Source organism: Scyliorhinus canicula, chromosome 9 (assembly GCF_902713615.1).
Source record: "Scyliorhinus canicula chromosome 9, sScyCan1.1, whole genome shotgun sequence".
NCBI classification, from domain to species: domain Eukaryota; kingdom Metazoa; phylum Chordata; class Chondrichthyes; order Carcharhiniformes; family Scyliorhinidae; genus Scyliorhinus; species Scyliorhinus canicula.
Window position 1 is genome coordinate 3,091,459 of NC_052154.1, and position 23,615 is coordinate 3,115,073.

A 23,615-nucleotide genomic window follows, 5' to 3' on the forward strand; every position below is an offset into this window, starting at 1 on the left:
TTTAGATACGAAATGATTTATTTCAGGAAAAGGCACAGGCGGCAGTCGCTGAATGCTGATGGCCCTCGTGGATGTAGGTCAGAGGCAGAGAGTCCTTGGCCCCACCTGCTACTTCAGTAATGCTCGGTAAAGTCCGAGTGAGTTCCTGGTGCCTTGCTCCTGTTCCATGTAGAAGATGAAGTCCCTGAGGTTGACTCGAGTTACCCTCTGTCGGGTGAATTGGCGAGCTGAGGCTGGTGCGGATCCTGCTTGGGCGCCTGATGTGGGACCCTTGCCCTGTGAGGGGTCGAGACAAAAGTCAAAGTGAGAATTAAAGGCAACTTCCACGGTTATTCATCACTTAATAAACATTCTATCTACCGCACCGGGTTTGGTAAACCTCAGCTTCTGCTGCTCAAGCAATGATCATGATGCGAGAGTCAAGACTGGCCATTGGCTGGTCAACCATAAAAATATCACAGCTGAGTCAACTCCGGACACACCCAGCATAATCCAGCCTGGATTACTGGACATTGAGCATGAATCATACTTGATTTCTCCCCACCTCCATTCCTAGGAATGCAAATATGCAACATTTTATGGAATCCCTTTAAAGTTCCGGACTTAATTTTGAGGTTAATAGAGTGTGTATTTTACAGACAATATCTGTAGAGTGGCACAAGATGTAGTTCTGAACTTCAATCAGAAATTTATTAAATGACAATATGTTTACTATTCCTGTATGTGCAAGGACAGCTTTAGTTATGGGGCCCGATCTCTGGGATGATGGGTTATTGTAAGCCAAAAGTGATTGCCATGGAGGAAATGCTTCACAGCACCAGGGTACCAGGTTCGATTCCCCGCTGGGTCACTGTCTGTGGGGAGTCTGCACGTTCTCCCCGTGTCTGCGTGGGTTTCCTCCGGGCGCTCCGGTTTCCTCCCACAAGTCCGAAAGATGTGCTTGTTAGGTGAATTGGACATTTTGAATTCTCCCTGTGTACCCGAACAGGCGCCGGAGTGTGGTGACTAGGGGCTTTTCACAGTAACTTCATTACAGTGTTAATGTAAGCCGACAATGAAAATGAAAATGATCCGGTGGTGGCGGCTACCCTCAAGATTTGGGGGCAGTGGAGGCGACATAAGGGAGAAGTGGGGGGGGCTCGATGGAGGCTCCGTTAAGGGGGAACCATAGGTTCGTCCCGGGGAACATTGATGGGGGATTTCAGGGTTGGCACAGAGCGGGCATCAGACAGCTGAGGGACCTGTTTATTGATGGGAGGTTTGCGAGCCTGGGGGAGTTGGAGGAGCAATTTGGGCTCCCCCCGGGAAACATGTTCAGGTATCTGCAGGTAAAGGCATTTGCTAGACGGCAGGTGGAGGGATTCCCTTCGCTTCCCGCGAGGGGGGTGAGTGACAGGGTGCTTTCGGGGGTCTGGGTCGGAGAGGGGAAGATATCTGATATCTACAAGGTTATGCAGGAGGTGGAGGAGGCGTCAGTAGAGGAACTGAAAACTAAGTGGGAGGGGGAACTAGGGGAACAGATCGAGGACGGGACATGGGTTGATGCCCTGGAGAGGGTTAATTCTTCCTCCTCGTGTGCGCGGCTTAGCCTCATCCAATTCAAGGTGTGGCATAGGGCCCACATGACTGGGACGAGGATGAGTAGGTTCTTTGGGGGTGAAGATAGGTGTGTCAGGTGCTCGGGGAGTCCAGCGAACCATGCCCATATGTTCTGGACATGCCCGGCACTGGAGGAGTTCTGGAAGGGGGTGGCGAGGACGGTGTCGAGGGTGGTGGGATCCAGGGTCAAGCCAGGATGGGGACTCGCAATTTTTGGGGTTGGGGTGGAGCCGGGAGTACAGGAGGCGATAGAGGCCGGTGTGCTGGCCTTTGCGTCCCTAGTAGCCCGGCGAAGGATTTTGCTACAATGGAAGGATGCGAGGCCCCCAAGTGTGGAGACCTGGATCAATGACATGGCGGGTTTCATTAAGCTAGAGAAGGTAAAATTCGCCCTGAGAGGATCGGTACAAGGGTTCTTTAGGCGGTGGCAACCTTTCCTCGACTTTCTGGCTCAACGATAGGGTACTGGGACAGTAGCAGCAGCAACCCGGGGGGGGGGGGGGGAGGGGGGGGAAGGGGAGGGAAGGGGGGGGGGGGGAACCGATGACTATGTTTGTTTATTTAATTTTAATTTATTTTTAAGTTCTCTTGTTGGGGTTGGGGGGTGGGGGAGATATGATACATGCGTTGATACCGTCTGGGGGGTGTTACAGTTGTTATGGGTTATTTTGTTGCATTTCATTGTTTGTTGTTATATTTTATATTTTCTGTAAAAAGTTCCAATAAAAATTATTTTTTTAAAAAAGAAAATGAAAATCACTTTTTGTCACGAGTAGGCTTCGAATGAAGTTACTGCGTGAAGCCCCTAGTCGCCACATTCCGGCGCCTGTTCGGGGAGGCTGGTACGGGAATCGAACTGTGCTGCTGGCCTGCTTGGTCTGCTTTCAATGCCAGCGATTTAGCCCAGTGAGCTAAACAGCCCCTGTGACAAGTGACAATAAAGATTATTATTAGAAGGTCTTTTAGCCAAGGATAAAATTGAGACCATCGTCACTGAAATTATGGGGTGAATTACCCTATGGTTGAGCTGGGCAATTGTAGTGTGAGTTCCCCCTCAGTCTTTGCTCCATCACCTGTGTTGTCTACGTATCATTCCAATCGATTCCTTTAATTCCTGACACAATGACAACAGCTCCAAGATCATTTCTCTGTGGCTGTACTCATCAATAATTCGAGTGGATTCCCACCAAAGCTAGTTGTGGAACTGGGTACGACAATTTGCCGGCTGGCATCATGAAAAAGGCACAGGCTAGCAGCTGAACTGAGAAAGGAACTTGGATCCCTGTTTGATTCGGCCTGCACTGGGCTACAGCCTCAGAGATTGTGGTTGATTCTGAATCACCTCACAAAAATCTTAATCGTAAATTGCTAAGGTGGCATCGACTGCTTTGTGACTGAGCTACATGAGCTTTGGGTTAGAAGGACGTCTCTTGAAAACGCCTACGAGACACTTGAGTTCATAATCCAGCTTGGTGCCCCAGCAAGTACCTGAAGGAGGGCTGCACTGATGGAGGTGCCTCCTGCTCAATGAGGCATTAAAATTGGGCCCAATCTGCACTGGATGGGTATAAATCTTTCCAATAGTACGATTTGAAGAACAGGAGAGTTTGAGTGTTCTGATCAATATTTATCGCACAACCAACACTAAAATAGATTATTGGGTCATTTATCTCACTGATGTTCTTAACCCTTTCCTATTACTGTTTATAGGAGCTTGACTACACTTAAAAAATATTTTATTAGCTTAAAGTGCTTTGCGATGTCCTGAGATAATCAAAGATTGTATAAAAATGCTAATTCTTTTTTCTTCCTCAAAGAACCACAAAAACTTCAACCTATATCACCTTAGGACAATTAAAGACCACGGGATCACAATTTGTGATTTAATGTTTTTATTTAAAGGTTTGTTCTAAAGCAAAGTACGTCAAAGGAGCAGCAATATAAAAGGCGGTTAAAATGCTAATGAAAGAGACATTGAAAAGGGTGGTATGGTGACACACTGATTAGCACTGCTGCCTCAGGGCACTGGGGACCCGGGTTCGATCCCGGCCCGGGGTCACTGTCTGTGTGCAGTTTGCACATTCTCCCTGTGTCTGCGAGGAGCCCCACCCCCACAACCCAAAGGTGTGCAGGGGAGGTGGATTGGTCACGCTAAAGTGCCCCCTTTATTGAAAACATTAAAAATGTTTTTTAAAAAAGTAAAAGTTATTGAAGTAATTTACCCAAATACTAATGCTTCCTCTTTTGTTAGCCTTAGCCTAGCTAGGTAAATATCACACCCATTATGTTGTGTGTGGGGGGGGGGGGGGGGGTGAGATGATGGGGTATAGGGATGGGGGAGTGGGGTGAGGTGAAGGGGTGGTGGGTTGGGTGGTGGGTTGGGAGGGCTGGGCTGGGCTGGGGAGGGGCGCTCCCATGCATTCCGTACCAGCCTCCCCGAACAGGCGCCGGAATGTGGCGACTAGGGGCTTTTCACAGAAACTTAATTGAAGCCTACTCGTGACAATAAGCAATTTTCATCTCATTTCATTTCATTTGTGGGGTTTGTGACCGAAGGGAGTTTTGACAATACAGGGAACTCAGTTTTCTTAAAGAGTAAACTACAGGTCTCAACAGACTCAAGATTGAGAAACATAATAATAATTAGATGTTATTTTGCTGAAGTGAAGTGGGGAAGTTTAAAAACGCAATAATTTTATATTATACAAAGACAAATGATTGAATGCAGGGTCTTTGAACCATTAATGTGTTTGTTCCTTTGTGAAATGAAAAAACTTAACAATTTCATATCGGCCACATTACATCAAGGGTTTTCCAGCATTGCCCTCAACAGGATTGTAGAAGTCACATGAGCGCATGTATGAAAGACACAACTTTGAGTTCACAGGTCAAGAGGGACATAGTTGATGTAATTTATATGGATTTCAGCAAAAGGCTTTGGCAAGGTCCCACCTCGGAGACTGATAAAGAAGGGAAATGCACATGGGATCCAAGGTAACGTGGCAAGTTGGACACAAAACTGGCTTGTGATAGGACGGAGAGGGTGGTGGTAGAAGGCTGTTTGTGTGACTGTAGGCCAGCGTTCCGTGGCGTACCACAGGGATCAGTGCTGGGCCCTTATTCTTTGTGATATCTATAAACGACATAGAGTAAAATGTGGGGGTGATGATAAGCAAGTTTGCAGATGACACGGAGATTGTCTGGGTGGTTGACAGTGACGAAGAAGTTCTTAGGCTACAGGAGCAGATAGACAGACTGTTGAGATGGACAGATCATTGGCAGATGGAATTTAACTCTGAAAAGTGTGAGGTGATTCACTCTGGAAGGAGTAGCACGATAAGGGAGGATTCAATGAATGGCAGCACACTAGGAAACTCAGAGGTACAGAGGGACCTTGGGGTGCTTGTCCGCAGATCCCTGAAGGTGGCAGGGCAGGTCAACTGGGTCGTTAAGAAGCCATACGGGACACTTGCCTTTATCAGTCATGGCACAGATTATAAGAGCAGGGGGGTTATGCTGGAGCTGTACAGAACGTTGGCTAGGCCACAGCTGGAGTACTGTGTGCAATTCTGGTCACCGCACTATAGGAAGGATGTGATTGTACTGGAGGGGGTGCAGAGGAGATTCACCAGGATGTTGCCTGGGATGGAAGATTATATCTGTGAAGAGAGGCTGGATAAGCTCAGGGTGTTTTGTTTGGAGCAGAGAAGGCGGAGAGGGGGCTGGATTGAGGTGGATACGATGATGAGGGGTATGGACAGGGTGGATAGAGAGCAGCTGTTTCCCTGAGTTGAAGTGTCAATAACAAGGGGGCATCATTTTAAGGTGAAAGGCAGGAGGTTTAGGGGGGATTTGAAGAAATATCTTTTCATCCAGAGGGTGGTGGGAATCTGGGATGCACTGCCTGGGGGGTAGTTGAGGAAGGAAGCCTCACAATCTTTAAAAAATACTTGGATGAGAACTTGAAATGCCATCACATTCTAGTGTATGGGCCAAGTGCTGGGAAGTGGGATTAGTGAAGATTTAGAGTAGTTTTTTTGTCAGTGCAGGCTAGATGGGCTGAAGAGCCTCTTCTGTTCTGTATGATTCTCTGACGCGATGTTACATGACCCTCCGCCCACTCTTACCCTGCGTTATACTGCCGTGTGGTTAGACATTATGTAGGTGGAAGGATCAGAACTTCTGTACCTGAATCGTTGAGTTTAAGAGCTGTGAGGTTATGCTGCAACTGTACAGGACCCTGGTGAGACCACATTTGGAGTATTGTGTGCAGTTCTGGTCACCTCATTCTAGGAAGGATGTGGAAGCATTGGAAAGGGTGCAAAGGAGATTTACCAGAATGCTGCCTGATTTGCAGGATAGGCCTTGTGAGGAAAGGTTGAGGGAGCTAGGGCTTTTCTCTTTGGAGCGGAGGAGGATGAGAGGCGACTTAATAGAGGTTTATAAGATGATGAGGGGGATAGATAGAGTGGACGTTCAGAGACTATTTTCTCGGGTGGATGTAGCTGTTACAATGGGGCATAACTATAAGATTCGGGGTGGGAGATATAGGAGGGATGTCCGAGGTAGGTTCTTTACTCAGAGAGTGGTTAGGGTGTGGAATGTACTGCCTGCTGTGATAGTGGAGTCGGACACTTGAGGAACTTTCAAGCGGTTATTGGATAGGCACATGGAGCACACCAGAATGACAGGGAGTGGGATAGCTTGATCTTGGTTTTGAACAAGGCTCGGCACAACATCGAGGGCCAAAGGGCCTGTTCTGTGCTGTACTGTTCTATGTACCCAAGGTCAAAAAAACTGAAACCTGTTAACAGGAAGAAATGGTGTCTTGGCAGTGACAAAGGAGTGTTTGAGCAATAGGAGGGCAAGTGAGGAGTCTGTGGGAGGGGAGTCGGTGGGTGTGGGAGGAAGTGTTTTCAGCTCGGAATACTCAGCACGAAGAAAGATCCATTCTCTTGACGCAACACCTGGAAGCCAGAAGATAATCGGCCCTTCAACAGCCTCAACAACTGAGGGAGGAAATAATCGAAGAACGTTGTCTACTTTAAAATAAATCCCAAGTTATCAGTGAACATTTTTTTTTTCCGACGGTCTGCCTCACATATGGAGAAGGACACCTTTAATAAAGTAACTGCACCTTAAGGAACTCAAACAGAGGCCAACGTTGTCGGTAGCCATAGTAACAAATTAGTGAGCAGCACACACCAAGGGAAAAACACAAGGAAATAGCGCTGCGGTAATGTACCACACAGTTACCCACACCGCAGGCTCTCTCAGCTCCACTCAATTTCCATCCCTCCCCCAGCCTGCATTTCCTTTTGTCCCCAGGTGCGAGCTTGCATGGGTATATGTGCGGATATAATATATATTATATACATATATATATAGAGAGATATTTCAATTCCATTCAGCGACGTGCATCATATTCTGCCGTCAGGGCTGCTTATGTTAAACAAAGCCAGCCTTGTTTGTGGGTTGCTTGCCTGCAGGCAGTCTCCTCCAGCCAAGAGGGCGGAACAGCTTGGTGCTGGCCTTGGCTGCAGCTGCTGTTGCCTTATCCTATGATCAGATGCCAGGAAGCGATCAAGCAAGGGTGTGTCAAATGACGGTGGTTTTTGCAAAACAATTTGTTTTGCCCAGGGTGGAACCATCTCACTTCTTCCTTATGCTCTCAGCTACCAACTATGTGTCTGACTGTGTTACACCAGCTGAGGAGGGAGGGGGCTCCAACGCAGACCCCGCACTGCAAAAGAAACAAGGGTTGGGAAGGAGAGGCAAAAAAACCCCAAGGAACTGTAACAGAAACAATCAATTATCCATGATATTAGAACAAGGGCAATGCTGTGCCGTATAGGAAAAAACAGCCTGTGGATTACTTTGGGGAATAGCAAGATTCCATACACTATAGGGAAGAGTTCTGTATTACTATAGGTAACAGCAGGCCTGTGTATGTTATGGAGAACAGCAAGTAACAGCTTCCAAGGTGCTTTAGAGGAGCATTGTGGGTGGCACTGTAGCACAGTGGTTAGCACTATTGCTTTACAGCACCAGGGTCCCAGGTTCGATTCCCGGCTTGGGTCACTGTCTGTGCGGAGTCTGCACGTTCTCCCCGTGTCTGTGTGGGTTTCCTCCAGGTGCTCCGGTTTCCTCCCGCCAACCCCGAAAGACGTGCTGTTAGGTCAATTGGACATTCTGAATTCTCCCTCTGTGTACCCGAACAGGCGCCGGAATGTGGCGACTAGGGGATTTTCACAGAAACTTCATTGCAGTGTTAATGTAGCCATGATGTGGAGATGCCGGCGTTGGATTGGGGTGAGCACAGTAAGAAGTCTTACAACACCAGGTTAAAGTCGAACCTGAAACAAACAACCGGAAACAAACCTGTTGGACTTTAACCTGGTGTTGTAAGACTTCTTACTGTGTTAATGTAAGCTTACTTTAGATTATTAAATTGTGAAGCCAAGCTTGACACTGAACCAGACATATAGGTGTCGGGTCAGATGGGTTGAGGTAGAGTTTACGAGTAGTGGTGGCACAGTGGCGCAGTGGTTAGCACTGCTGCATCACGCCCCTGAGGCCCCGGGTTCAATCCCGGCCCTGGGTCACTGTCTGTTTGGAGTTTGCACATTCTCCCCGTGTCTGCAAAGGGCACAACCCAAAGATGTGCAGTTTAGGTGAATTGGCCACGCTGAATTGCCCCTTAAATGGAAAATAAATTATTGGGTATTGTAAATTTTATATTAAAAAAAAGTTTTTCTGAGGAATGTGTTGAAGGAGAAAGCACAGTAAAGAAATGAAATGGAAATCGCTTATTGTCACGAGTAGGCTTCAAATGAAGTTACTGTGAAAAGCCCCTAGTCGCCACATTCCGGTGCCTGTTCGGGGAGGCTGGTACGGGAATTGAACCGTGCTGCTGGCCTGCCTTGGTCTGCTTTCAAAGCCAGCGATTTAGCCCAGTGTGCTAAACCAGCCCCACTTTAAAGAGCCACAGGGAGGGAATTCCGGAGTTTGAGGCTGAGGAAACTGAAGGCAAGGCCACCAGGAATGCAGCAATTAAAACCAGGAATGCCAAAGAGGCCGGGATTAGAGGAGCTCAGATCTTGTGGAAGCTTATGGGCTGGAGGCAATTACAGCGATAGGGAGGGCATGGCCATGGAAAGAATTTGCAAAGAAGGATGAAAACATTAAAATCAAGATAATGGGCGCGATCTACCAGCCAATCAGCACCCAAAAAGCAACGTGTCGCGGCCGGTAAATGACGGCAGACCCCGCTCCCGAGATCAACCCGTCTCACCATGCTTCGAGAGGTCTAACCCAATCTTGCGAGACGATGCATTGTGGGCGGGATCACGTTTTGGCAAATCTGCATATTAGAGCGAGACAGCTAGTCTCACTTTAATGTGGAGTTCCCTGGGGTAACCAAGGCATTGGGATCTCTCCTCGGAGACCTCGGGTGAGCGCTGTTCAGCGTTGGTCCCCAGAAACAAGGAGCAGATGGAACGGCACTTGTGGGGGTCTCCCAAGGGATTGGAGGCCCCCAGATCCCGGTGCCACCCTAGCACTGCCTGGCTGGCACTGCCAGGCTGGCATTTTTTGCATGGCGGTTATCAGGCCAGAGTGCCCTGTGTGGGTGGCCTCGGAGACCCCCTCATAGAGAGTTGGGGATTGGGGGGGGGTTCAGAGGTCACGTGAGGGCTCAAGAGATTGGGACGCCATTGAACTCTCCGTGCGCTGAGGAGTTTCAGCGAGCGGGGTTCCTGAATCCTGGGAACGAGGCTAGGTGCAGCCTCGGTGCCGCGTTCCTCACTCAGGCCCCGTATCTAATGGGAGTTGTGTAAGATAGCGTAGTGTTTCTCAGTGCTGAGTGTGCTGGGAAAGACATGGCTAAACGCGCTCGCTGTGGGACATAGTTCCCATTTTATAATAATAGTTTTTATTGTCACAAGTAGGCTTACATTAACACTGCAATGAAGTTACTGTGAAAAGCTCCTAGTTGCCACATTCTGGCGCCTGTTCGGGAACACTGAGGGAGAATTCAGAATGTCCAATTCACTGAACAGCACGTCTTTGGGACTTGTGAGAGGAAACCGGAGCACCCGGAGGAAACCCACGCAGACACGGGGAGAACGTGCAGACTCCGCACAGACAGTGACCCAGGCCGGGAATCGAACCTGGTGCTGTGAAGCAACAGTGCTAACCACTGTGCTACCATTCAATCGTGCCCATTGTTTTACCAGGAACCAATATACGTCAGCGAGTCCGGGTGATAGGGGAATGGGACTTGGTGTGGGTTAGGACATGGACAACAGAGTTTTAGATAGCCTCAATTTTAATGAGGTTACAATGTGGGAGACCCCAGCCAGGGGTGCATTGGAGTGGCCAGGTCCAGAGGTAACAAAGCCATGCATGAGGGTTTGAACAGCAGATGAGTTGATGAGAAAATTCAGATGAATGTCTGGTAGGGTGGAGCTGTGATGGCCTTAATGATGGCACAAATATGAGGTTGGAATCTCGGGATCAAATGTGACGCTCAGGTTGTGAACACTTTAGCTTAATATCAGACTGTTACCAGGGAGACAGGTGGAGTTGGTAGTTAGGGAGTCCAGTGTGGAGCAGGACCAAAAATAATGGCTTCAGTCTTCCCAATATTCAATCAGAAGAAATGTCTGGTCATCCAGTACTGGATTTTGCATGAGCAGCCTGATAATTTAGCAATGGGGAAAGAATCAAGAGAAATGCTGGTGAGGTAGAGTTTGAGTGAACATATGAAAACTAAAGCTGTGCTTTTCAATAATGTTGCCAAGGAGCGAGAAAGTAGTAATATTGTAGGACCACAGTTACCCAAATATCAATTGGGGAAAAGTTAGCATAAAGTGTAAGGAATGGGAAAAATTTTTGAAATGTATTCAGGAGAATTTCCCTCACCGGTATACTCTCAGTCTAACTAGGATTGTTGATTAAGGTGCGAATTTAACAAGAGCGGAAGCCAAGAGTCAGAGCAGAGATTTATAAAGAGTGGGAGCGGAGAGTCAGAGCTGAGAGTCAGAGCGGGAGCTGAGAGTCAGAGCGGGAGCCAAGAGTCAGAGCGGGAGCTGAGAGTCAGAGCGGGAGCTGAGAGTCAGAGCGGGAGCCAAGAGTCAGAGCGGGAGCTGAGAGTCAGAGCGGGAGCTGAGAGTCAGAGCGGGAGCTGAGAGTCAGAGCGGGAGCCGAGAGTCAGAGCGGGAGCCGAGAGTCAGAGCGGGAGCGGAGAGTCAGAGCGGGAGCCGAGAGTCAGAGCGGGAGCTGAGAGTCAGAGCGGGAGCGGAGAGTCAGAGCGGGAGCCGAGAGTCAGAGCGGGAGCTGAGAGTCAGAGCGGGAGCTGGGAGTCAGAGCGGGAGCCTGAGAGTCAGAGCGGGAGCTGAGAGTCAGAGCGGGAGCTGAGAGTCCAGAGCGGAGCGGAGAGTCAGAGCGGGAGCGAGAGTCAGAGCGGGAGCTGAGAGTCAGAGCGGGAGCGGAGAGTCAGAGCGGGAGCCGAGAGTCAGAGCGGGAGCTGAGAGTCAGAGCGGGAGCTGAGAGTCAGAGCGGGAGCTGAGAGTCAGAGCGGGAGCTGAGAGTCCGAGCGGGAGCTGAGATCCGGGCGGGAGCTGAGAGTCAGAGCGGGAGCTGAGAGTCAGAGCGGGGAGCTGAGAGTCAGAGCGGGAGCTGAGCAGAGCGGAGCTGAGAGTCAGAGCGGGGAGCTGAGAGTCAGAGCGGAGCCGGAGTCAGAGCGGGAGCTGGAGTCAGAGCGGGAGCTGAGAGTCGAGCGGGAGCTGAGAGTCAGAGCGGGAGCTGAGAGGTCAGAGCGGGAGCGAGAGTCAGAGCGGGAGCTGAGAGTCAGCGGGAGCTGAGTCAGAGCTGAGAGTCAGAGCGGGAGCTGAGAGTCAGAGCGGGAGGTGGGAGTCAGAGCGGGAGGTGGGAGTCAGAGCGGGAGCTGAGAGTCAGAGCGGGAGCCGAGAGTCAGAGCGGGAGCTGAGAGTCAGAGCGGGAGCCGAGAGTCAGAGCGGGAGCTGAGAGTCAGAGCGGGAGCCGAGAGTCAGAGCGGGAGCTGAGAGTCAGAGCGGGAGCCGAGAGTCAGAGCGGGAGCTGAGAGTCAGAGCGGAGAGTCAGAGCTGAGAGTCAGAGCGGGAGCCGAGAGTCAGAGCGGGAGCCAAGAGTCAGAGCGGGAGCTGAGAGTCAGAGCGGGAGCCGAGAGTCAGAGCGGGAGCTGAGAGTCAGAGCGGGAGCCGAGAGTCAGAGCGGGAGCTGAGAGTCAGAGCGGGAGCGGAGAGTCAGAGCCGGAGCCGAGACTCAGAGCGGGAGCCGAGAGTCAGAGCGGGAGCCCAGAGTCAGAGCGGGAGCCCAGAGTCAGAGTGAGAGCTGAGAGTCAGAGCGGGAGCTGGGAGTCAGAGCGGGAGCTGAGAGTCAGAGCGGGAGCTGAGAGTCAGAGCGGGAGCTGAGAGTCAGAGCGTGAGCGGAGAGTCAGAGCGGGAGCGGAGAGTCAGAGCGGGAGCGGAGAGTCAGAGCGGGAGCCGAGAGTCAGAGCGGGAGCTGAGAGTCAGAGCGGGAGCTGAGAGTCAGAGCGGGAGCTGAGAGTCAGAGCGGGAGCCGAGAGTCAGAGCGGGAGCTGAGAGTCAGAGCGGGAGCTGGGAGTCAGAGCGGGAGCCGAGAGTCAGAGCGGGAGCTGAGAGTCAGAGCGGGAGCTGAGAGTCAGAGCGGGAGCTGAGAGTCAGAGCGGGAGCTGGGAGTCAGAGCGGGAGCTGAGAGTCAGAGCGGGAGCTGAGAGTCAGAGCGGGAGCTGGGAGTCAGAGCGGGAGCTGGGAGTCAGAGCGGGAGCTGAGAGTCAGAGCGGGAGCTGGGAGTCAGAGCGGGAGTGGAGAGTCAGAGCGGGAGCCGGGAGTCAGAGCGGGAGCTGAGAGTCAGAGCGGGAGCTGAGAGTCAGAGCGGGAGCCGGGAGTCAGAGCGGGAGCCGTGAGTCAGAGCGGGAGCTGAGAGTCAGAGCGGGAGCTGAGAGTCAGAGCGGGAGCTGAGAGTCAGAGCGGGAGCGGAGTGTCAGAGCGGGAGCTGAGAGTCAGAGCGGGAGCTGGGAGTCAGAGCGGGAGCCGAGAGTCAGAGCGGGAGCTGAGAGTCAGAGCGGGAGCTGAGAGTCAGAGCGGGAGCTGGGAGTCAGAGCGGGAGCTGAGAGTCAGAGCGGGAGCTGAGAGTCAGAGCGGGAGCTGGGAGTCAGAGCGGGAGCTGGGAGTCAGAGCGGGAGCCGGGAGTCAGAGCGGGAGCCGAGAGTCAGAGCGGGAGCTGAGAGTCAGAGCGGGAGCTGAGAGTCAGAGCGGGAGCGGAGTGTCAGAGCGGGAGCTGAGAGTCAGAGCGGGAGCTGAGAGTCAGAGCTGAGAGTCAGAGCGGGTGCTGAGAGTCAGAGCGGGAGGTGGGAGTCAGAGCGGGAGGTGGGAGTCAGAGCGGGAGCGGCGAGTCAGAGCGGGAGCTGAGAGTCAGAGCGGAGAGTCAGAGCTGAGAGTCAGAGCGGGAGCCGAGAGTCAGAGCGGGAGCCAAGAGTCAGAGCGGGAGCTGAGAGTCAGAGCGGGAGCCGAGAGTCAGAGCGGGAGCTGAGAGTCAGAGCGGGAGCCGAGAGTCAGAGCGGGAGCCGAGAGTCAGAGCGGGAGCTGAGAGTCAGAGCGGGAGCGGAGAGTCAGAGCCGGAGCCGAGACTCAGAGCGGGAGCCGAGAGTCAGAGCGGGAGCGGAGAGTCAGAGCGGGAGCTGAGAGTCAGAGCGGGAGCCGAGAGTCAGAGCGGGAGCTGAGAGTCAGAGCGGGAGCGGAGAGTCAGAGCCGGAGCCGAGACTCAGAGCGGGAGCCGAGAGTCAGAGCGGGAGCCCAGAGTCAGAGCGGGAGCCCAGAGTCAGAGTGAGAGCTGAGAGTCAGAGCGGGAGCTGGGAGTCAGAGCGGGAGCTGAGAGTCAGAGCGGGAGCTGAGAGTCAGGGCGGGAGCTGAGAGTCAGAGCGGGAGCGGAGAGTCAGAGCGGGAGCGGAGAGTCAGAGCGGGAGCGGAGAGTCAGAGCGGGAGCCGAGAGTCAGAGCGGGAGCCGAGAGTCAGAGCGGGAGCCGGGAGTCAGAGCGGGAGCCGAGAGTCAGAGCGGGAGCCGAGAGTCAGAGCGGGAGCTGAGAGTCAGAGCGGGAGCTGAGAGTCAGAGCGGGAGCTGGGAGTCAGAGCGGGAGCTGAGAGTCAGAGCGGGAGCTGAGAGTCAGAGCGGGAGCTGGGAGTCAGAGCGGGAGCTGGGAGTCAGAGCGGGAGCCGAGAGTCAGAGCGGGAGCCGGGAGTCAGAGCGGGAGCCGAGAGTCAGAGCGGGAGCCGAGAGTCAGAGCGGGAGCTGAGAGTCAGAGCGGGAGCTGAGAGTCAGAGCGGGAGCGGAGTGTCAGAGCGGGAGCTGAGAGTCAGAGCGGGAGCTGAGAGTCAGAGCTGAGAGTCAGAGCGGGAGCTGAGAGTCAGAGCGGGAGGTGGGAGTCAGAGCGGGAGGTGGGAGTCAGAGCGGGAGCTGAGAGTCAGAGCGGAGAGTCAGAGCTGAGAGTCAGAGCGGGAGCCGAGAGTCAGAGCGGGAGCCAAGAGTCAGAGCGGGAGCTGAGAGTCAGAGCGGGAGTCGAGAGTCAGAGCGGGAGCTGAGAGTCAGAGCGGGAGCGGAGAGTCAGAGCCGGAGCCGAGACTCAGAGCGGGAGCCGAGAGTCAGAGCGGGAGCCGAGAGTCAGAGCGGGAGCCCAGAGTCAGAGTGGGAGCTGAGAGTCAGAGCGGGAGCTGGGAGTCAGAGCGGGAGCTGAGAGTCAGAGCGGGAGCTGAGAGTCAGAGCGGGAGCTGAGAGTCAGAGCGGGAGCGGAGAGTCAGAGCGGGAGCGGAGAGTCAGAGCGGGAGCGGAGAGTCAGAGCGGGAGCTGAGAGTCAGAGCGGGAGCTGAGAGTCAGAGCGGGAGCTGAGAGTCAGAACGGGAGCTGAGAGTCAGAACGGGAGCTGAGAGTCAGAGCGGGAGCTGAGAGTCAGAGCGGGAGCTGAGAGTCAGAGCGGGAGCTGGGAGTCATAGCGGGAGCCGAGAGTCAGAGCGGGAGCCGAGAGTCAGAGCGGGAGCTGAGAGTCAGAGCCGGAGCTGAGTGTCAGAGCGGGAGCTGAGAGTCAGAGCGGGAGCTGAGAGTCAGAGCGGGAGCGGAGAGTCAGAGCGGGAGCGGAGAGTCAGAGCGGGAGCGGAGAGTCAGAGCGGGAGCGGAGAGTCAGAGCGGGAGCGGAGAGTCAGAGCGGGAGCCGAGAGTCAGAGCGGGAGAGTCAGAGCGGGAATGGCCTACTCCTGCTCCTCGTTCTTATATTGTTACGATCTGTCACTGGAGAATGTGGTGGGCCAAGAGGACCAAGTGTCTGTGGGGGAACATTTAGGTCAGAGCGATCATTGTATTATACGGTTTAGATTAGTCATGGAGAAGAAAGAACAAGAACAACTTTTTTTTTCCAATTAAGGGGCAATTTAGCATGGCCAATCCACCTACCCTGCACATCATTTTGGGTTGTGGGGGTGAGACCCACGCAGACACGGGGAGAATGTGCAAACTCCACACGGACAGTGACCCAGAGCCAGGATCGAACCTGGGACCTCGGCGCCGTGAAGCTGCAGTGCTAACCACTGCGGCACTGTGCTGCCCTCAATCGGGTGGTCTTTAAGGAGAAGATGTTTCAACTACAGGATAGGTAGATTTTAACAAGGGGGAAAGTTAGAGGAACCAATGCCAGAACTTCTTGGATGACCAGGGAAAATCTGATTAAACAAAAAAGAGGGCATATTATGTATGTTAGGTGAATTCTTTAAGCACGATCTTAAGAAAATTGGGCTGGCAAAAAGAGAACACACGAATACATCTGAGTCAAAATCCGGTAGCATCTTCCCCAACAGCACTGTAGGGATTCCTTAGCACCCGGACAATGACAGCAGTTTAAGAAAGTGGCTCACCACCAACTTCTGAAGGGCAATTAAAGATGGGCAATAAATGCTGGACTAGCCAGCGATATTCACATCCCATGAACCAATACATTTTAAAAAATGATAGTCAACATAAAAGTGAAACCAAAAATCTTCTACTATTACGAACAAGAAAATGATATATGCTTAAAGGCACAATGCAAGGCTAGAATACTTCATTAATTATTTGTATTGCACTAAGGAAGAGGAATCTGACAAAATATCGCTCAAAGTGAAGATGCTAGGGGCAATGGATGGGGTAAAAATGATAGGTGGGATGTATTGGAAAGGCTGGATATACTTAAGAGTGTATTGGTTGCCTCGTCCGCATCCCAGGTTACTCAGGAAGGTAGAGATTGTGGAAGGGTTTGCTGTAAACTTCCAATCTTCCCTCGGTGGGAAGGTACCCAAAGATTAGAAAGTGGCATACGTGACACTCTTATCCAAGAAAGGATGTCAGAACAGTCCTATTAACTCCAAGCAGTCAGTTTAACATCAGTAGAGGGTAAGATTTTAGAAATATAATTAGTGAAAAGATTAACTGGAGTTAATTAAGGACAATTAACTCGATGGGCCGAATGGCCTCCTTCTGCGCTGTAAATTCTATGATAAATGAACCAATAAAGATTTGTAAAAGGCAGATAATGCTTGACTTGATGAAGCAACAGAAAAGGTTGACAAAGGTAATGTGGTGGATGTTATTCATATGGATTTTAAGAAAGCATTTGACTAATACAATACAAAATGCATTTTTTTAAAATTGAGGCTCATGAAATAGGAGGGTCAGTATCAGCTTGAATAAAAAATTGGCTGAAGGACAAAAATAAAACAGCGAGTGGAGGCAACTGGATTGGATTTTGTTTATTGTCACGTGTACCGAGGTACAATGAAAAGTATTTTTCTGCGAGCAGCTCAACAGATCATTCAGTAAAATGGGGATCTGATAGAATTTAGAATTTAGAACAGTACAGCACAGAACAGGCCCTTCAGCCCTCGATGTTGTGCCGAGCAATGATCACCCTACTCAAACTCACGTATCTACCCTATACCCGTAACCCAACAACTCCCCCCTTAACCTTACTTTTTAGGACACTATGGGCAATTTAGCATGGCCAATCCACCTAACCCCGCACATCTTTGGACTGTGGGAGGAAACCGGAGCACCCGGAGGAAACCCACGCACACACGGGGAGGACGTGCAGACTCCGCACAGACAGTGACCCAGCCGGGAACCGAACCTGGGACCCTGGAGCTGTGAAGCATTGCTGCTAACCACTATGCTACCGTGCTGCCCCTAACCACTATGCTACCGTGCTGCCCCTGATATTTTGAGAGGGAGAGCTCGCAGAGAGTTGGCACACTCCGGCGCCATACTGTGAGTAACGATGGTAGATGGTGGTGCTCCCCAATGATCAGTGCTAGGACCGCTGTTTTTTGGGCAGATATAAATGATTTAGATATTGGGACACAGAGTAAAATGTCAACATTCGCTGATGATGCCAAAGTTGTAGCTATGGCAGACACTGATGATGATACCAATAGACTGCAACAATACATAGACAGCGAGCAGAAAGGGTAGACTAGCGGTAGATGGAATTTAATGCAGCAAACTGTGAGATGATGCATTTTGGCAAAAGGAGGTAGGAAGAGGCAATATAGACTTTAATGGAATGGTTGTAAAGAGTGTGCAGGAGCAGAGGAACTTCAGGACACATTGAGAGAGGGTTGACAAAATGTATGGGATCTTGATGAATAGAGGCATTGGGAACAAAAGCAGGAAAGTTCTGCTGGACCTTTAGAAAACTCTATTAGATCCCAACTAGAAAAAGGGGCGGGAGTCTCCCTTCTGGGGACTAAGTCCCCCCACACCCCCCGGAAAATGGGCGAGAGTCACGGTTCCCTTGTACATTATTGACTTTAGCAGTTTCTCTGTGCATTACCGGACTGCAGTTTTATCCATTCCAGTATTGTTGTACTGACTGGGATCCAGGAGGAGAAAGTTTGTAGTATGACTGAAAGGCACAAACACTTTGGGGGCAAACAGGAGTAGAAAAACTGAGACAAAAACAACAGGAGCTAGCTGAAAGCCTTCTGCTAGCATTCAGAATTCTGAAACAAGATATCTGATAGCTCTGTGGTTTTGGTTGAAATCCAAAATATCAAACTCAGGTACACGTCTCAACTGTACTCACAGCCTGAGTGAAGGAGCTAATTAGCAATGTAACAAGCACAAGTTCCTGCCTACAAGCTACACAGGAAGGGATCACGTCCAAAGTGTGGCCTCTCTTAGTCACCTGCTCCAAGCCAGGTTTATACATACATTTAAGACAGTTGAAGATAGTCTAGACAGGTCAGGTCAAGTTGAACTCCAATTTTCCATCTATCATGACTTGCATGGCCGAGGAAGTGCTGCGTTGGTGAAGGTGACATCGTTCAGATGGAGGCCCCACCTGCTCTTGCCAGTCATCCAGGTAGAGACTGAGGACCACAGGACACAGGACGGGGAAGCAGGGATTTTGCTGATATCCCAGCAAACCCTCCTTCCTCAAACAATACTATCAAATACAGACCAACTCAGCATTCATCTGGTTGCTGTTCGTAGGCTATTGGTTTGCTGACTAAAAGGTGGATTTGAAGATTGGCTGAAGATTAATCCAATCAAGGTAGTCAAATGTAAAAGGGGGTTCAGTCGGGTAGATATGTAGAAGGTATTTCCTCTGATGGGCAAATTAAGAAAAAGGTAACAATAATGTTTAAAATTAGAGCTGGACATTCAGGGTGATGGCAGAAAAGATTTGACCACACAAAAAATCTGGGATTCTCTCCTCAGAAAGATAGGGATACGAGGGGACGGGGGGGAGGCAGCTTCAAAGACTGAGACTGATTGATTTTTATTGGGTAAAATACATCAAAGGATACGGAGCAAAGGCGGGTAAATGGAGTTAAGGTACAGGTCGGCCAAGATGTAATTGTGTCAGAAAAGGCTTGATGGACAGATAACCTCAAATAGATTCCCACGGAGGAAGGTGATTTGGAATCAATTGGAACCATTAAAAGGAGCCGGATCTCTATTTATTAAGAAGTGGGATCAAGCATTCAAGATATCAGTAGCATTGTGTGTTCTTCCCAGGAGAGGTGGTGCATTGACAAATTGTATGTGGGGTGTGGGGGAGGGGGTGGAATGGATTCGTCGGTCTTTTCTTACTTAAGATTTTATATGTTTAAACAGTGTTCGCTTTTAAAAATGCAATCATTGCACATACAAATGTTTGGTTATAAACAAGCCTAGGCACATAGCCACTGGAGAGATATCAGCCAATGAGTTTGATGAAGCACGATACACCATACAACAGGCTGAAAGGTTTGTGACTATTAGAATGGTGGCCGCAGATGGAGAGCATCAAGTGAACAAGAAGTATCAGATCGACACTGGTGGGTCACGCAGCATCATGACCTTCGCAGACCTGGGGATGTGGCTCCAAACGAGGTTCCAAAAATGAAGCCCTCAATACTAAGGTGGCCACATGATGGTCAATACTCATACTGACAGGAAACATTAGACTGAGAGCCCAACTCTGTGGCAAGAATGAAGATCTGGAGTTCTAAATCATAGCCGGCATGCAACATACAGAACCATCATTTTTAAATTAAACTTAGAGTACCCAATTCATTTTTCCAATTAAGGGACAATTTAGCGTGGCCAATCCACCTATCCTGCACATCTTTGGGTTGTGGGGGTGAAACCCACGCAGACACGGGGAGAATGTGCAAACTCCACACGGACAGTGACCCAGAGCCGGGATCGAACCTGGGACCTCGGCGCCGTGAGGCAGCAGTGCTAACCACTGCACCACCGTGCTGCCCCTAGAATCTTAATCTTAAGTGAGAAGAGACTGACCAGTCCATTAATCTATTCGATATCTCGGCTGCAGCAGGCTTCAAGTTTGAACTGGTCACCCTAAATGTGCCCGCAGAGATTTACAAGGTGTCACAGCACAAGAAACTAGTGCCCGCTGAAAACATCTTCGAGGAATACAAGGGTATGTTTACAAGATTTGGATATCTACCTGGAGAATATTAACTTAAAGTACATGAGAGTGTAAGACCAGTTCAGCAGCTTCAACCAAGAAAAGTTTGAGCTCCCCTCAAGTCAAGCTGAAACGCAAGACTGATAGTAATCCAGAAAGTGGCAGCATTTACACACAGGATTAGCAGCATGGTGGCAGTGAAGAGGCCTTGAAAGCTGTCAATGTGTTTGGAGCCAAAGGATCTAAATAAAGCGCTGAAGAGATCTCACTATCACACCCCAACCAGCAAAGTAATTTTGCCACAACTATCCAAGGCAAAGATATTCACTACCCTAGATGGGAAGAATGGTTATTGGCAAGTGAAGTTGGATGAATAAAGCAGCTCTCTAATGGCATTGCGGCCGCCATTCTGGAGATACAGATGTTGTATATGCTGTTTGGAATTTTCATGTTCCAGAAGAGTATCAACACAGACAGCACGAGGTAGTCAGTGATCATCCTGGAGTGGAAGCCATAGTGGATGGTCTGCTGGTCTTTGGATGTGGGCAGATAATGGGAAAAAAACCCATAGCTGACCATGATCAGAATTAATATGACTGCTAGAGAGCTCACCAGATGAATCTGAAGCTAAACAAGAAAAAATTGCAAATTACGATGCTTAAAGTCAAATACACAGGTCATGTGGGCCACAGTGGTTAACTGTGGCCCACAGATGCTCCGGTTTCCTCCCACAGTCCAAAGATGTGCAGGTTAGGTGGATTGACCATGCTAAAATCGCCCCTTAGTGTCCAGGGATGTGTTGGTTAGGTTAAGGGGTAATTGGGATGGGGTGGGGAAGTGGGCTTGGGTGGAGTGCTCTTTCAGAGGGTCTGTGCAGACCCGATGGGCCGAATGGCCTCCTTCTGCGCTGGAGCAATTCTCTGGTTCTATGTGCTGACAGTAAAAGATACTCTCCCAGATCCGAACAAGGTGAGATCTGCAGCAATGGTGCAGCAAAGGGCAGACCTGACAGCACTGTAACCATTTGTTGGACCCGTGAACTATTTCGCTAAATGTTTACCGAACTTGGCGTCAGAGTGTGGAGCATTCTGCAAGCTCACCGTCAAGGAGGTTCTGCGGCATTGGGGGACAGGAAAAGAAGCAACTTTCACTGAAATCAAACGACTAGTGATGACAACGCCTGTGCTGCAGTGCTGTGATGTCAATGGTGAAGTCACCTTGCAGTGTGACACCAGCGAGACAGCTCTTGGAGCAACTCTGATGCAGCGAGGACAACCTGTCGCATTTGAAACCAGAGCATTAACACAAACTAAACGATACTACGCTCAGATTGAGAGAGTGTCTGGTTACTGTTTCTGCCAATGAGCATTTTCATCAGTATCTGCTTGGGAGAATCAGGGTGGATTCTGGCCACAAACCCATTCAAAACATTTCTCTCAAAGCGCTACTATCTGCTCCAAAGGTCTACAAAGAATATTACTCTGTTTACACACATCATCTTGACCGGGCAGCACGGTAGCACATTGGTTAGCACAGTTGCCTCACAGTCCAGGATCCCAGGTTCGATTCCCGGCTTGGGTCACTGTCTGTGCGGAGTCTGCACGTTCCCCCCGTGTCTGCGTGGGTTTCCTCCGGGTGCTCCGGTTTCCTCCCACAGTCCAAAGCTGTGCAGGTTAGGTGGATTGGCCATGCTAAATTGCCCTTAGGTTAGGTGGGGTTACTGGCTTACGGGGATACGGTGGAGGTATGGGCTTGGGTAGGGTGCTCTTTCCAAGAGCCGATGCTGACTCGATGGGCTGAATGGCCTCCTTCTGCAGTGTAAATTCTATGATTCTATGACCTGACGTACATGCAAGGGAAACAGTTGGACATTGCAGACATGTTGTCGAGAGCAGCACTCCCCATGAAGAAAGTTGAGGATGCTGCAACAGAATATGAAATATTCCAGGTTCATCCTGAAGCAGCAGCTCAACATGATCAGGAAAATACAGAAAACATCAGAAAGTTATCAACACATTGACTCTGACAAACAATCACCTTTCTCTAAGTGCATTACCCAACAAGATGCAACTCTCCATGTTCTGCAGGAATTATTGATGAAGGGATGACCTGAGAGTATCAAAGACACATCTGTGGTCAGCATATTGGGCAGACTGAGATAAAGTGATAGCCCAAGCTGGCATCTTGAACAAAGATAATAGTCATCATCCCTAAGGAGATGAGTGGAAAGGTGCTGATGCAAGCCATTAAGGAATCGAGTCGAGTCTGAGGAGGGCAAGAGTAGTTCTTGCTATTAACGAGCACCAAGCTAGAGAACTGTTGATGACGAATGACATCCCAGACTGACTCTGGATGAAGGTGAGAGCAGACCTCGCCACTATAGCAGGAACAGATTATCTTGTGATTGTAGACTGCTATTCTGATTACTGGGAGTTGACCAGCTGACTTCAACAGTGACAAGAGAGATAGTAGAGAGCCTGAAAGGACACTTCAATCATTGCAGCATTCCTGACATTGTGATGAGGGGCAATGGCCCTCTGTTCAGAAGTGAGGAGTTCAGCTGCTTCACAAAGTATTGGGAATTTCAACACTATGCATTATCTCCTCATTATCCCATGACGCATGGAAAGGCTGAGACTGCAGTGAATATCACCAAAGGAATCAGCAAGAAATCGAACAATTCCAACACAAGTCAATCCATGAGTGGAGAAACACACACTCATCCAAAGGTGAATGTCACACTGCATCCAAACTACTCTTTCAATTACAAAGAAGCTGCTGAAGCTGGAAGTAGAAACATGAGTGAGAAAATCAAGGTGAAACAGCAGAAAACCAAATTTTATTTTGACAAGATTGCCAAACCACTGCCATAGTTGGGTATTGAGAGCCTGTCAGGGTACAAACCTTCAATACTCTCAATAGGAACCAACATATGTGGCGGGAACTTGGGACATGCGTAGATGTGGTGGCTCGAGACACACACTGGAGGCTTCTAGTAGTTAAATTTGATTTATTTAATTTTAATTTATGTGATGTTACGGTTTGGGGGGATTTGTGGGTGTTATGGGGCAGTTAGTTGCATATTATTACTTGTTGTTATATTTTTATATTTTCTGTAAAAAATTCCAATAAAAATTATTTTTAAAAAAACAAAGGGGTTTATAGGGCAGCATGGTGGCACAGTGGTTAGCATTGCTGCTTCACGGCGCCGAGGTCCCAGGTTCAATCCCAGCTCTGGGTCACCGTCTGTGTGGAGTTTGCATATTCTCCCCGTGTCTGCGTGGGTTTCACCCCCCACAACACAACGATGTGCAGGCTAGGTGGGTTGGCCACGCTAAATTACCCCTTAATTGGAAAAAATGAATTGGGTACTCTAAATTTATTAAAAAAACCAAAAAAAAACCAATGGGGTTTATTGATGAAAGGCAGAGGCGGCTAAGTTAAAGGCACAGGACTTCAGTTCCCTGGTCTACACTGCCCCGGGTCCTGCTCCCAGGGTCCCATGCAAACGCCCCATTGACTGGGGTTCATGTGGTCCCATGTGATTGGACCCAAACCGGTCATGTGGTCTGTGGAGCCCGTCCCTGAAAGGCCATGCTACCACAGTACAGCAGTTGTCACCTCAATCGTACGTAGTGGACATAAACAACCAAATATACTGGCTCAACTGCAGGTATATAGATGAACAACTGGAGAAGCTGTCCTTCACTGCAGGCAGCCAATCAGGAAAACAGAATCTCAAAACAAAACAACCATCAGTCCAGAGATCCCGAACAACAGAAATGGAACAACAACAGTTACAATGGTAAGAAGTGCCACGGGAACGACTCTCCCCAGAGATGGAACATCATCCAACCAGCCAGCGACTGCGTGCATGCTTGCTATTCAGAGAGCTGCATGATTTAATAACTGCATGTAATGTAGGTGCAGAGACAGATGAGAACAACAAATAGTTTGTTCATGTGTGAGAGCACTTGTGGCAGGGCAGCACGGTGGCGCAGTGGTTAGCACTGCAGCC

General features: G+C 50.1%; 1 protein-coding gene across 1 annotated transcript in view; it reads right to left on the reverse strand.

The window, feature by feature from the left end:
• Nucleotides 1-23,615, reverse strand: part of LOC119971062 (transcription initiation factor TFIID subunit 4-like) — a 365,388-nt gene continuing 341,773 nt past the window's right edge. Inside the window, exon 16 of the mRNA XM_038806198.1 lies at nucleotides 1-276. Within this exon, the coding sequence (XP_038662126.1) occupies nucleotides 109-276 (168 nt within the window). The 3' untranslated portion in view covers nucleotides 1-108. The remainder of the gene's footprint in view (nucleotides 277-23,615) is intronic.